The sequence below is a fragment of the Ranitomeya imitator genome, chromosome 2 (assembly GCF_032444005.1).
Source record: "Ranitomeya imitator isolate aRanImi1 chromosome 2, aRanImi1.pri, whole genome shotgun sequence".
NCBI classification, from domain to species: domain Eukaryota; kingdom Metazoa; phylum Chordata; class Amphibia; order Anura; family Dendrobatidae; genus Ranitomeya; species Ranitomeya imitator.
In genome coordinates this window covers 243127556-243141165 of record NC_091283.1, presented here as the reverse complement: position 1 = coordinate 243141165, position 13610 = coordinate 243127556, and the positions used below count along the sequence as shown (strand labels likewise).

Below are 13610 nucleotides of genomic sequence, written 5' to 3'. Positions count from 1 at the left end.
AATAAAAAATCTATGACAATGAACAAATGAAAGTCAGACATTGCTTTTCAGCCATGCTTCCACAATATTAAAAAAAATAAAACTCATGAAATAGGCCTAGACAGAAATGATGGTACCCCTGAAAATAATGTGACAAAGGGACATGTTAAATCGCATTGTGTTCACTAACTAGCATCACAGGTGTCTACAATCTTGGAATCAGTGAGTGGCCTGTATATAGGGCTACAGATACTCAATGTGCTGTTTGGTGACATGGTGTGCATCACACTCAACATGGACCAGAGGAAGCGAAGGAAAGAGTTGTCTCAGATTAGAAAGAAAATTATAGACAAACATGTTAAAGGTAAAAGTTATAAGAACATCTCCAGGCAGCTTGATGTTCCTGTGACTACAGTTGCACATATTATTCAGAAATGTAAGATCCATGGGACTGTAGACAACCTCCCTGGATGTGGCCGAAGGAGGAAAATTGATGGCAAATCAAAGAGACAGATAATACGAATGGTAACAAAAGAGCCCTGAACAACTTCTAAACAGATTAAAGGTGAACTTCAAGCTCAAGGAACATCAGTGTCAGATTGCACCATCTGTCATTGTATGACCCAAAGTGGACTTCATGAGATACGACCAAGGAGGACACCATTGTTTAAAAAAAATCATAACAAAGCCAGACTGGAATTTGCTAAACTACATGTTGACAAGCCACAAAACTTCTGGGAGAATGTCCTATGGACAGATGAGACAAAAATTGAACTTTTTGGCAAGGCACATCAGCTCTATGTTCAGAGACGGAAAAATGAAGCATATCAAGAAAAGAACACTGTCCCTACTGTGAAACAAGGCGGAGGCTCTGTTTTGTTCTGGGGCTGCTTTGCTGCATCTGGCACAGGGTGTCTACAATCTGTGCAGTGTACAATGAAATCTCAAGACGATCAAGGGTTTCTAGAGAGAAATGTGCTGCCCAGTGTCAGAAAGCTTGGTCTCAGGCGCAGGTCATGGGTCTTGCAACAGGATAATAACCCAAAACATACAGCTAAAAGCACCTAAGAATGGCTAAGAGGAAAACATTGGACTATTCTGAAGTGGCCTTCTATGAGCCCTGACCTAAATCCTATTGAGCATCTTTGGAAAGAGCTGAAACATGCCATCTGGACAAGGCAACCTTCAGACACGAGACAACTGGAGTAGTTTGCTCTTGAGGAGCGGCCAAAATACCTGTCGAGAGGTGCAGAAGTCTCATTGACAGTTACAGGAATCGTTTGATTGCAGTGATTGCCTCAAAAGGTTGTGCAACAAAATATTACGTTATGGGTACCATCAATTCTGTCCGGGCCGATTTCATGAGTTTTATTTTTTTTTAATTCTGTGGAGGCATGGCTGAAAAGCAATGTCTGACTTTCATTTGTTCATTTTCATAGATTTTTTATTTATTACTTTTGTCAGATTCAAGTTATTGCTGTGACCATTGTGGATTTTTCTGTCATTAAACGAGGGGTACCAACAGTTTAGGCCACGTGTGTAGGAGGAATGAATATTTTGACTCCACAGCCACTTTCTGGAAATTAACACACAGTGGATGTTGGAGAGTGAAAATTACACATTTGCCATTTTATTACCCAGCAAATAGTGCCCAGATTGTGCTCCAGGAGACACACTCTGTAAATTAAGTGGATTCTTCTCACTATAATATTGCTAAATACAGGGATCCTAAATGTTGTTTGAACACACTGCAAGACTCAGAAGTGAGAGCGGATTTTGCTGGATTGGTTTATATAAACTCTGTTACTTTTCAACAGCCTTTGAGCCACTAATGGTGTGGAAACCTCTGTTTTTCCATTGACAGATGATGGACCTGAGTGGGGACAAAACAGTCATTGGTTTGGTAAATAACACCATGTAACACAATTTTTGTTCCTGGCTTCCAAGTGAAATATTTCAATTGCTTATGTTTAAAGACTACATTCAACAGAAACTTTGATTTTATGATCACAACCCAGAAAAATTTAGTATTTATTTTGACAAAAAAGGAAATTATTATATTTTCGTTCATGCGGTCTGATAAAAAAAAACACTTGCATTGTAAATTGACAAAGACAGTCAAAAATCTCTCAAAGGTTCAGAAATGAGTACAGTTCAGCCAAAAGTTTGGACACACTTTCTCATTTAAAGATTTTTTCAGTATTTCCATGACTATGAAAATTGTAAATTCACACTGAAGGCAGGTGGAATTATATGCTTAACAAAAAAGTGTGAAACAACTGAAAATATGTCTTATATTCTAGGTTCTTCAAAGTAGCCACCTTTTGCTTTGATTACTGCTTTGCACACTCTTGGCATTCTCTCGATGAGCTTCAAGAGGTAGTCACCGGGAATGGTTTTCTCTTCACAGGTGTGCCCTGTCAGGTTTAATAAGTGGGATTTATTGCCTTATAAATGGGGTTGAGACCATCAGTTGTGTTGTGCAGAAGTCTGGTGGCTACACAGCTGATAGTCCTACTGAATAGACTTATTAGAATTTGTATTATTGCAAGAATAAAGCACTTAAGTAAAGAAAAACGAGTGGCCATCATTACTTTTAAGACATGAAGGTCAGTCAGTCCAAACAATTGGGAAAACTTTAAAAACCCATTAAGCGCTACAAAGAAACTGGCTCACATAAGGACCACCCCAGGAAAGGAAGACCAAGAGTCACCTCTGCTTCTGAGGATAAGTTTATCCGAGTCACCAGCCTCAGAAATCGCAGGTTAACAGCAGCTCAGATTAGAGACCAGGTCAATGCCACACAGAGTTTTAGTAGCAGACACATCTCTACAACAACTGTTAAGAGGAGACTTTGTGCAGCAGGCCTTCATGGTAAAATAGCTGCTAGGAAACCACTGCTAAGGACAGGCAACAAGCAGAAGAGACTTGCTTGGGGTAAAGAACACAAGGAATGGACATTAGACCAGTGGAAATCTGTGCTTTGGTCTGATGAGTCCAAATTTGAGATCTTTGGTTCCAACCAACCACCGTGTCTTTGTGCGACGCAGAAAAGGTGAACGGATGGACTCTGCATGCCTGGTTCCCACCGTGAACCATGGAGGAGGAGGAGGTGTGATGGTGTGGGGGTGCTTTGCTGGTCACACTTTTGGGGATTTATTCAAAATTGAAGGCATACTGAACCTGGATGGCTACTACAGCATCTTGCAGCGGCATGCTATTCCATCCGGTTTGTGTTTAGTTGGACCATCATTTATTTTTCAACAGGACAATGACCCCAAACACACATCCAGGCTGTGTAAGGGCTATTTGACCAAGAGGAAGAGTGATGGGGTGCTACGCCAGATGACCTGGCCTCCACAATCACCAGACCTGAACCCAATCGAGATGGTTTGGGGTGAGCTGGACCACAGAGTGAAGGCAAAAGGGCCAACAAGTGCTAAGCATCTCTGTGAAGCTCATCAAGAGAATTCCAAGAGTGTGCAAAGAAGTCATCAAAGCAAAAGGTGGCTACTTTGAAGAACCTAGAATATGACATATTTTCAGTTGTTTCACACTTTTTTGTTTAGTATATAATTCCACATGTGTTAATTCATAGTTTTGTTTCCTTCAGTGGGAATTTACAATTTTCATAGTCATGAAAATACAAAAAAATCTTTAAATGAGAGGTGTGTCCAAACTTATGGTCTGTACTGTAGGTGTTCTAGATTTGCAAGTATACTGCAAAGCACTTTCCTGAACAAGCCCCCAAATGTCATTCCCTGTCATGTTTTCGGTATACTGTCCTTGGTAATGAAGTTTAAAGTCCAATATATCTTGATGAAAGCGCTCGCCTTGCTCCTCAGATTACTCTTGTTCTCCTTGAACTTGTCAAGATGAGCATCAAGGATATGCACTTGGAGAGGCATTCTGCATCCCATTATGGCATAATTCTTTGAGCGTCTGAACCAACTGCACATAGTTTTCAGCCTTGTGATTTCCCGGAAGCCATGATCCACTGTAATGAAACTGTTCCAAGCCATTTTCTCCATTCTGTTCAGCAGCTTGCCGAACTCATCACATTTTATGATCTTCTTGATTTGCTGTTCGACGAAGATAACAGCCTTGACCTTTGCCTCCGACAGCTTTGGAAAGAGACCTTAGAGGTCCTTGAAAGCTTCTGACTCCTTGTCAAGAGCCATGACAAATTGCTTTATGAGGCCTATCTTGATATGCAATGGTGGCATCAGCACCTTCAGAGGTTCTATCAGCGGCTCCAACTTAACGTTACTCTTCCCCACAGAGAGCTCGGTCTGCTGTGGCCAGTCCTTTCTGTGATAATGTGCCTTAGTGTCACAGCTGTCCCAGAGACAAAGGAAATTTTGTGAAACCGCCTGGAAGGCCCATCAGGAATGACACCATTTTGAAGTCTCCGATGACCTCCCATCCATAGTCATCATACTTCAAGGCTCTCCGCAACATCTTGACACTGGTGTAGTCCTTTTTGAAATACAAAGAGTGAGCCATAGAGAGAGACAGGTAGTTTCCGTTGTGAAGCAGCACGGCTTTGAGGCTGCGGTTTGAACTGTCTATGAATAGGTGCCATTCACTCGGGTTACAGGTGATACCTATAGCCTCAAAACGACCGGCCACATTGTTGCAGAAGCACAACCCATCTTCTCAACAGAAGTTGGAAAATATTTGGTGATGCTTTCTTTGATCTGTGGCTTGCACATTTTCATCCAACAAGTTCCACTGCTTGAGCCTGGATGTCAGAAGCTCAGCATTGGACTTGGTAAGACGAAGGTCTCTGATTAGATTGTTGACATCTTTCTAGTTAGGAAAGTATGGCCTTCTCTCCTCAACCGCATCTGTGAAAACGTAATCTTGATCTCCAATACCTTCCTCACTGTCCGACTTGCTGCTTTTTCCTGAAAATGGTTGATCCCTCTCTGGGGGAGTTGGAACAGTCATCTCGTGGCAGTGTGGTACTGGGGCAATGGAAGAAGGAATGTCTGGATAAACAATTTGAGGTGCATTCTTGCCTGTGCGCCGTTTGGCAGGATCCACCATGCAGAAGTAGCAATTGCTTGAGTGGTCGGTCGGTTGCCGCCAAATTTGCGGGTTAGCAAACTTCGTGGCTCTCTTTTATCCCCTGTACCAACCTGTAACATAGCAGATATAACTAATCATATAAATTTAAAGGCATTAAATTTTACACATTACTTAATACATATTTTACTATAGTGCATTGACATATGTGAAAATGTTGTCAATTGCAACTCCTTAAACTGTACTAGATCTAAATCATTGAAATTCTACAAAAATAAAGCACTGCCATCTAAATGAGCTGCAATTGTTCACCTTACCTTCAAGAGTTTTCTTCCAATATTCGCATGTGAAATGAGGTACCAAGGACTTGTCTTGATGCCCTACAGGCATGCTGAAATATGCCTTGTAGGCCTCGCATATCATACGACGTGCTTTCATGGAATACTTTCTCGCTCTTGTCTTTATAAATTGTCCACACACGTAGCAAAATGCATCTGCTGGGTGCAATCAACCTCTTGATTCCATCTAAAAAAAGAAATTGCTCTTTATCTACAATTTGTTATTCTCTTACTCAGCAATAACATAAACTGAAATGTTGGTTCGAGTCACCTGTGCTTTTATACTTGTATGACTACTATTGAACAGTCAGAGAATGTTCTAGAAAATTCTAAAAGTTTGCAGAAAATAATCATTTGGTTTTTTTTTTTATCTTAGATGACTGTACCAGGAGATCAGAGGGACTGCTGACATCTTCAATTTTTAAATCTGATGGTCTTGAGATCCTACAAGATACAACTGAAGTGAATGCCATTACTCCAGATATGTCATCATCCACTCACAGCAAAGATCTGTCATCTGATCCTATGAAACAGGGCCCATCTTCTGATTCATTACTGACTACTAAGGAAAATCAAAGTCACAACATAAGCATTAAAAGACAAACTGCTCCTAAAGCAAAGAAGTCATTTTCATGTTCAGAATGTGGAAAATGTTTTAACCAGAAATCAGATTTGGTTAATCACCATAGAACCCACACAGGAGGGAAGCTTTTTTCCTGTTCAGCATGTGGGAAATGTTTTACCCTCAAAGATAATCTTGTTAGACACAAAATAACTCACACAGGGGAAAAGCATTTTTCCTGTTCAGAATGTGGGAAATGTTTTAACCAGAAATCAGCTTTGATTAATCACCATGGAACTCACACAGGGAAGAAGCCTTTTTCCTGTTCAGAATGTGGGAAATGTTTTACCCAGAAAACAGTTTTGGTTTATCACCATAGGACTCACACAGGAGATAAGCCTTTTTCCTGTTCAGAATGTGGGAAGTGTTTTACCGTCAAAGAGAGTCTTGTTAGACACCAAAGAACCCACTCAGGGGAGAAGCCTTTTTCATGTTCAGAATGTGGGAAATGTTTTACCCAGAATACAAATTTGGTTAATCACCATAGAACTCACACAGGGGAGAAGCCTTTTTCCTGTTCAGAATGTGGGAAATGTTTTAACCAGAAATCAGCTTTGATTAAGCACCATGGAACTCACACAGGGGAGAAGCCTTTTTCATGTTCAGAATGTGGAAATTTTTTTAACCAGAAATCAGATTTGTTTATTCACCAGATAATTCACACAGGGGAGAAGCCTTTTTCCTGTTCAGAATGTGGGAAATGTTATGCACGGAAATCACTGCTTGTTAAACACCATAGAACTCACACAGGGGAGAAGCCTTTTTCATGTTCACAATGTGGGAAATGTTTTACCCAGAAAACAGCTTTAGTTTATCACCATAGGACTCACACAGGAGATAAGCCTTTTTCCTGTTCAGAATGTGGGAAATGTTTTACCGTCAAAGAGAGTCTTGTTAGACACCAAAAAACTCACTCAGGGGAGAAGCCTTTTTCATGTTCAGAATGTGGGAAATGTTTTACCCAGAAAACAGATTTGGTTTATCACCATAGGACTCACAAAGGAGATAAGCTTTTTCCTGTTCAGAATGTGGGAAATGTTTTACCGTCAAAGTGAATCTTGTTAGACACCAAAGAACCCACTCAGGGGAGAAGCCTTTTTCCTGTTCAGAATGTGGGAAATGTTTTACTGTCAAAGAGAATCTTGTTAAACACCAAAGAACCCACTCAGGGGAGAAGCCTTTTTCATGTTCAGAATGTGGGAAATGTTTTACCCAGAAAACAGATTTGGTTAATCACCATAGAACTCACACAGGGGAGAAGCCTTTTTCCTGTTCAGAATGTGGGAAATGTTTTAACCAGAAATCAGCTTTGATTAAAGGGACACTGTCACCTGAATTTGGAGGGAACAATCTTCAGCCATGGAGGCGGGGTTTTTGGGTTTTTGATTCACCCTTTCCTTACCCGCTGGCTGAATGCTGGCTGCAATATTGGATTGAAGTTCATTCTCTGTCCTCCGTAGTACATGCCAGCACAAGGCAAGATTGCACCTTGTACAGGCATGTACTACGGAGGACAGAGAATGAACTTCAATCCAATATTGCAGCCAGCATGCAGCCAGCGGGTAAGGAAAGGGTGAATCAAACACCCGAAAACCCCGCCTCTATGGCTGAAGATTGTTCCCTCCAAATTCAGGTGACCGTGTCCCTTTAAGCACCATGGAACTCACACAGGGGAGAAGCCTTTTTCATGTTCAGAATGTTGAAATTTTTTTAACCAGAAATCAGATTTGGTTATTCACCAGAGAATTCACACAGGGGAGAAGCCTTTTTCCTGTTCAAAATGTGGGAAATGTTATGCACGGAAATCACTGCTTGTTAAACACCAAAGAACTCACACAGGGGAGAAGCCTTTTTCATGTTCACAATGTGGAAAATGTTTTACCCAGAAAACAGCTTTAGTTTATCACCATAGGACTCACACAGGAGATAAGTCTTTTTCCTGTTCAGAATGTGGGAAATGTTTTACCGTCAAAGAGAGTTTTGTTAGACACCAAAGAACTCACTCAGGGGAGAAGCCTTTTTCATGTTCAGAATGTGGGAAATGTTTTACCCAGAAAACAGATTTGGTTTATCACCATAGGACTCACACAGGAGATAAGTCTTTTTCCTGTTCAGAATGTGGGAAATGTTTTACCGTCAAAGTGAATCTTGTTAGACACCAAAGAACCCACTCAGGGGAGAAGCCTTTTTCCTGTTCAGAATGTGGGAAATGTTTTACCGTCAAATAGAATCTTGTTAGACACCAAAGAACCCACTCAGGGGAGAAGCCTTTTTCCTGTTCAGAATGTGGGAAATGTTTTAACCAGAAATCATATTTGGTTGGTCACCAGAGAACTCACACAGGGGAGAAGCCTTTTTCCTGTTCAGAATGTTGGAAATGTTTTAAATGGAAACCGCTTCTTGTTAGACATCAGTGCAGTCACACAGAGAAGCCTTTTTCATTTTCTTAATGTGGGAAATATTTTACTTGGAAATCAACTGTTAATAAACATCAGAGACGTCACATAGGGGAGAAGCCTTTTTTATGTTCATAATGTTGGAATAGTTTTAACCAAAATTGAATCTTCTTATATGGGTTGTCTCTTGTCATTCCTCATGTTTGCTGACAAAAGGATAAAACTAAACTTTGTTAATTCCAAATTAAAATGATACCCATTATTTACCCCCTGAAGGTTAGTCAGTAGGTGACTAATAGAAAAAACATGTACCCCACATTTCATTATATAGGGTGAGGTGACGTGTACACACTCACTCTCCAAGCCTTTCATTTCTACGGGTTTCATTGTCCTCACCAAAGGCGACTCAACAGGAGACTATTTAATATTGACCTATATTCAAGCGAGACTAGACAAAACTAAAATCATGTATCATGTGTTAGGATTCGAGTTTCCTCTGCTGCACAGGGGGAATCTCGATCCGTGTCTGCTGCGGTCTCCCATTCTGCATCGGCCGCAGTGGGGTCTGCTCAGCGGAGACGTCGCTCCCAGCGTCTCGCTGAGGCTGATTCTGTGCATAGGGTTACTACTGCCTCTTCTGGCTCTCCTATTGTACCATGCACTGATCTGCAGCGAGCAGGCTTCTCTGGGGCTAAGTCCCTATTTACACACACTGAGCATGCCCAGGGCAAGATCTCTCAGTGGAGGTCTAGGGTCACATGCTCAGGTACTGCAGTGACTCCCATTGGTCCTTCTCACAGAAGGTCCTGCAGGTACTAGGACTAGTTCTGCTTTGCACACTGAGCATGCCCAGGGCAGGATCTCAGTGGAGGTCTAGGGTCACGTGCTCAGGTGCTGCAGCAATTCCATTGGTCCTTCTTTCACAGGTCCTAGACGTGCTGCAGCTATTTAAGGCTTGCATGGCCGCACGGCCATGCGCTAGTATTGTCTAAAGTTATGTGCTTTGCGCCAGTGTGGTCACATGTGAGTGTGTTCAGGGACCCGGCTGAAATAAGCCCCTAGAATGCTGGCTCCTCCGGCGAGGAGTTTTGTGTAATTGCGTGACCACTTACTGCTCTCTGTTTGGGCAGTTAGCCTGTGCCTCTGTGGAGTCTAACAGGGCACAGTGCTTTCCTTTCACGGCTACTCAGTGAATTAACTGAGTTAGTCTATACCGCCATATAGCTCTGCCGTTTGCTAGCAGCAGGTACTCCTGCAGGGTGGACCCCGGGCTGCGAACACACCAATATCAATAAAACATCTCTATTTACTCGGTGCGTTCTGCTAGCCCTAACAGAATACTAGCGCCAGGGTCTGGCTAGCAAATGGCGGACATTCAGCAATCTTTGCGGTATATCCAGCAGCTGGAGGGTAGGTTGGCAGCTCTCGAGAGCTCAACCTCAGCTGTGGATGTTACCGCAGTTGCTGTACAGGCTGCTAGCGTGGCTGCAGCAACCTTGTCCACTGCCACCCCTGTTCCGACATTATCTCGCCTCCCACTGCCAGAAAAATTTTCTGGAGATAGCAAAACTTGTAGGGGATTCGTGAGTCAGTGCTCTATTCACCTCGAGCTCCTGGCTGCACGTTTTCCTACAGAGCGGGCTAAGGTGGGATTTATTGTGTCTCTCTTGTCGGACAGGGCGTTAGAGTGGGCTACGCCGCTGTGGGAGCGTGGTGATCATGTGGTGCAGAGTGCTCCGTTGTTCCTGAGCACTCTGAAAAAGGTCTTTTTAGGACCTCAAGTCACCCATGACACAGCGCTCCAACTACTGGCATTAACTCAGGGTGAGTCCTTGGTCAGCCATTTTTCCGTCCGCTTCCGTACTTTAGCTTCCGACCTGGAGTGGTCGGATAAAGCCCTTATCTCCATATTTTGGAGGGGCCTGGCTGACCACGTTAAGGACGCTCTGGCCACTAGGGAGATTCCTGCCACACTGGAGGAGTTAATAACTGTCTCTACTCGTATTGACCTCCGTTTTAACGAGCGGAGGTTGGAGCGAGCCCAGTGTAGGCAGAGGTTTCGGCTGGCTCCCACCTTCGCCAAACCTTTGGAATCTCCAGTCCAGGCATTCGAGTCACATGAGGCCTTAGAGGTGACACGAGCAGGATCCAAGTCTCAGTCCGCCCGTGCACATAAGGTCCGTCATGTTTGCCAGCAGTCAGGACATCTTGCCTCCAAGGGTCCTCAGCGGCCGGGGAAACGTCAGCGTCTAGTGGCAGTTGGAGGACGTACACTAGACACGGCGACGTTTGCCTCAAAGTTGTCCTTCAAGGGGACAATTACCATAGGCCCATCCACTCTTATGGTCGAGCTATGCGTGGATTCTGGGGCAGAGGGTAACTTTATGTCTTCCGCTTTTGCCCAGCGTCACGCAATACCCTTGGTGATGCTCGCCAAGCCAGTAACCGTTCCGATTGGTAAATGGGTCAACACTACCTTCACAGATTACCCACCAAACCATTCCTTTCACGCTTTCTGTGTCTCCATCACATCAGGAGATAATCTCCCTATTATTCATTCCTGAGGGAATTGATGAGGTCCTGTTGGCGATACCATGGCTTCGCTACCATTCTCATATTGAGTGGTCCTCTGGGAGAATTTTGGGATGGAGTAAATCCTGCGAGGGTAGATGTCAGAGGGAGTGCGTTCAGGTTGCTACTACACAGGTACCCGCAGATCTTTCCTCTCTCCCCAAGCACTATTGGCCCTATGCAGACGTGTTCTCCAAAAGAGCTGCGGAGACCCTTCCGCCTCTCCGCCCCTATGACTGTCCTATTGACCTCTTGCCTGGTGCTGAGCCTCCCCGGGGTCGAGTCTATCCGTTATCTCTCCCGGAGACGGAGGCAATGTCTCAGTACATCCAAGAGAATCTGGCAAGAGGATTCATTAGGAAGTCAGTGTCACCGGCAGGGGCTGGGTTCTTCTTCGTACAGAAGAAGACTGGAGACTTACGTCCATGCATAGACTACAGGGGTCTTAACGCCATCACCGTTAAGAACAAGTACCCATTACCCCTGACATCTGAGCTTTTTGATAGGCTACGAGGAGCAAGGGTATTTACAAAGTTAGATCTGCGGGGTGGTTACAGCCTGATTTGCATCCGTGAGGGGGATGAATGGAAGACGGCTTTTAACACCAGGGATGGGCACTATGAATATCTGGTGATGCCCTTTGGGCTCTGTAATGCCCCAGCCGTTTTCCAAGACTTTGTGAACGACATCTTCCGGGATATGCTCACCACCTCGGTCGTAGTCTATCTGGATGATATTCTCATCTACTCTCCAGATATTGACTCCCATCGGAGAGATGTTCGCAAAGTCTTCGACCTCTTACGGGCAAACTCCCTCTACGCCAAGTTGGAGAAGTGTGTGTTTGAGCAGGAGTCCTTGCCTTTCCTTGGTTATATCATTTCTGCCCAGGGTTTGGCAATGGATCCTGCCAAGCTACAGGCTGTAATGGACTGGCAGGAACCCCATTCTCTTAAAGCGGTGCAGCGCTTTATGGGGTTCATTAATTACTATCGCCAGTTCATTCCACACTTCTCAACTTTGGTAGCTCCCTTGGTTGCCCTCACCAAGAAGGGAGCAAATCCCAAGTTGTGGTCAGAGGAGGTCTCCAAAGCCTTTCTCTCGATCAAGTCACACTTCGCTAGCGCTCCCATCTTACATCGCCCTGATGTTGATAAACCATTTATCTTGGAGGTGGATGCCTCATCCGTTGGTGCTGGAGCAGTCCTTTTCCAAAAGGATGCTCAAGGTCGGAAGCATCCTTGCTCCTTCTTCTCCAAGACCTTCACACCAGCGGAGAGGAATTATTCCATCGGGGACAGGGAGTTGCTAGCCATGAAGTTGGCTTTTTCAGAGTGGAGACATCTCTTGGAGGGAGCTCGCTTTCCCTTCCAAGTCTTCACTGACCACAAGAACTTGGTGTATATACAGACGGCCCAGCGGCTGAATTCTCGCCAGGCTAGATGGTCCCTGTTCTTCTCCCGGTTCCATTTTACTCTCCATTTTCTCTCCGGGGAGAAGAACGTTCGTGCCGACGCTCTCTCCCGCTCCATAGTGTCATCTGAGGAGGAGGAGGAGCCTCGGTTTATTGTCCCTTCTGAGAGCCTGAGAACTGTAGCTCCAGTTTCGCTAGAGTCTGTGCCCCCGGGCAAGACTTTCGTGCCAGCTAACTTGCGACCAGAGGTTGTCTCTTGGGCTCACTCCTCCAGAGTGGGTGGGCATTTTGGGACTAAGAGGACATCTGAGCTTTTGGCGAGAACATACTGGTGGCCGCATATGGCCCGAGATGTCAGGGACTATATTCAGGAGTGCGTTTCTTGCGCCCAGAATCGGTCTCCTTGGCAACGGCCTGCTGGGTTGCTTTACCCTCTACCGGTGGCACAGGCCCTGGGAGATGGTCGGGATGGACTTTGTGGTGGGCTTACCCAAGTCGCGTGGCTGCTCCGTTATTTGGGTTGTCACCGACCATTTCTCTAAGATGGTGCATTTGGTGCCGCTTCCTCGGTTACCTTCTGCATGGGCCTTGGCGGTGTTGTTCATTAAGCACATTTTCCGATTACATGGTATGCCTGATAAGATTGTCAGTGATCGGGGTCCCCAGTTCGCATCTCGGTTTTGGAGAGAGCTCTGCCGTTTACTCAGCATAGAGTTGAACCTCTCCTCTGCATACCATCCCGAGACGAATGGGTTGGTGGAGAGAACCAACCAGACTCTGGTGACATATTTGCGACATTTCATCTCTGCTAGGCAGGATGACTGGGCATCTTTGCTACCTTGGGCGGAATTTGCCTTGAACAACGCCGTAGCCGATTCCACTGGTCAAACTCCCTTTCTCCTTAATTACGGCCAGCATCCGCGTGTCCCTGTGCCCATGCCCGTGTCATCCACCGATTCTAGGGTGGCAGACTGGGCGGTGGAGGCACGTGACATCTGGGACCGCACACAGGATGCCATCCGGGCCTCCAAGAAGAGAATGAGGGTTTCGGCTGATACACATCGGTGCCCCGCTCCGATCTTTGCTCCTGGCGACTTAGTGTGGCTCTCCGCCCGTAACATCCGGCTGCGAGTTGAGTCCACTAAGTTTGCTCCTCGCTACATTGGCCCGTTTAAGGTTCTGGAACAGGTCAACCCTGTGGTCTACCGTTTGGCTATTCCTCCACGCCTTGGTATCACCAATACTTTTCACGTTTCCCTCTT

At 44.9% G+C, this 13610-nt stretch overlaps 2 protein-coding genes across 2 annotated transcripts in view; both read left to right on the top strand.

Annotated features, from left to right (window-relative positions):
- Positions 1 to 7148, top strand: part of LOC138666344 (zinc finger protein 84-like) — a 108101-nt gene extending 100953 nt beyond the window's left edge. Inside the window, exon 11 of the mRNA XM_069754572.1 lies at positions 5725 to 7148. Coding sequence (XP_069610673.1) covers positions 5725 to 7025 — 1301 coding nt within the window. The 3' untranslated portion in view covers positions 7026 to 7148. The remainder of the gene's footprint in view (positions 1 to 5724) is intronic.
- Positions 7081 to 8198, top strand: LOC138666343 (gastrula zinc finger protein XlCGF17.1-like). Its single transcript, XM_069754571.1, has 2 exons — positions 7081 to 7091; positions 7715 to 8198. Exons 1-2 carry the CDS (start codon positions 7081 to 7083, stop codon positions 8196 to 8198), a joined length of 495 nt encoding a protein of 164 aa, XP_069610672.1.
- The last annotated feature ends 5412 nt before the right edge of the window (positions 8199 to 13610 follow it).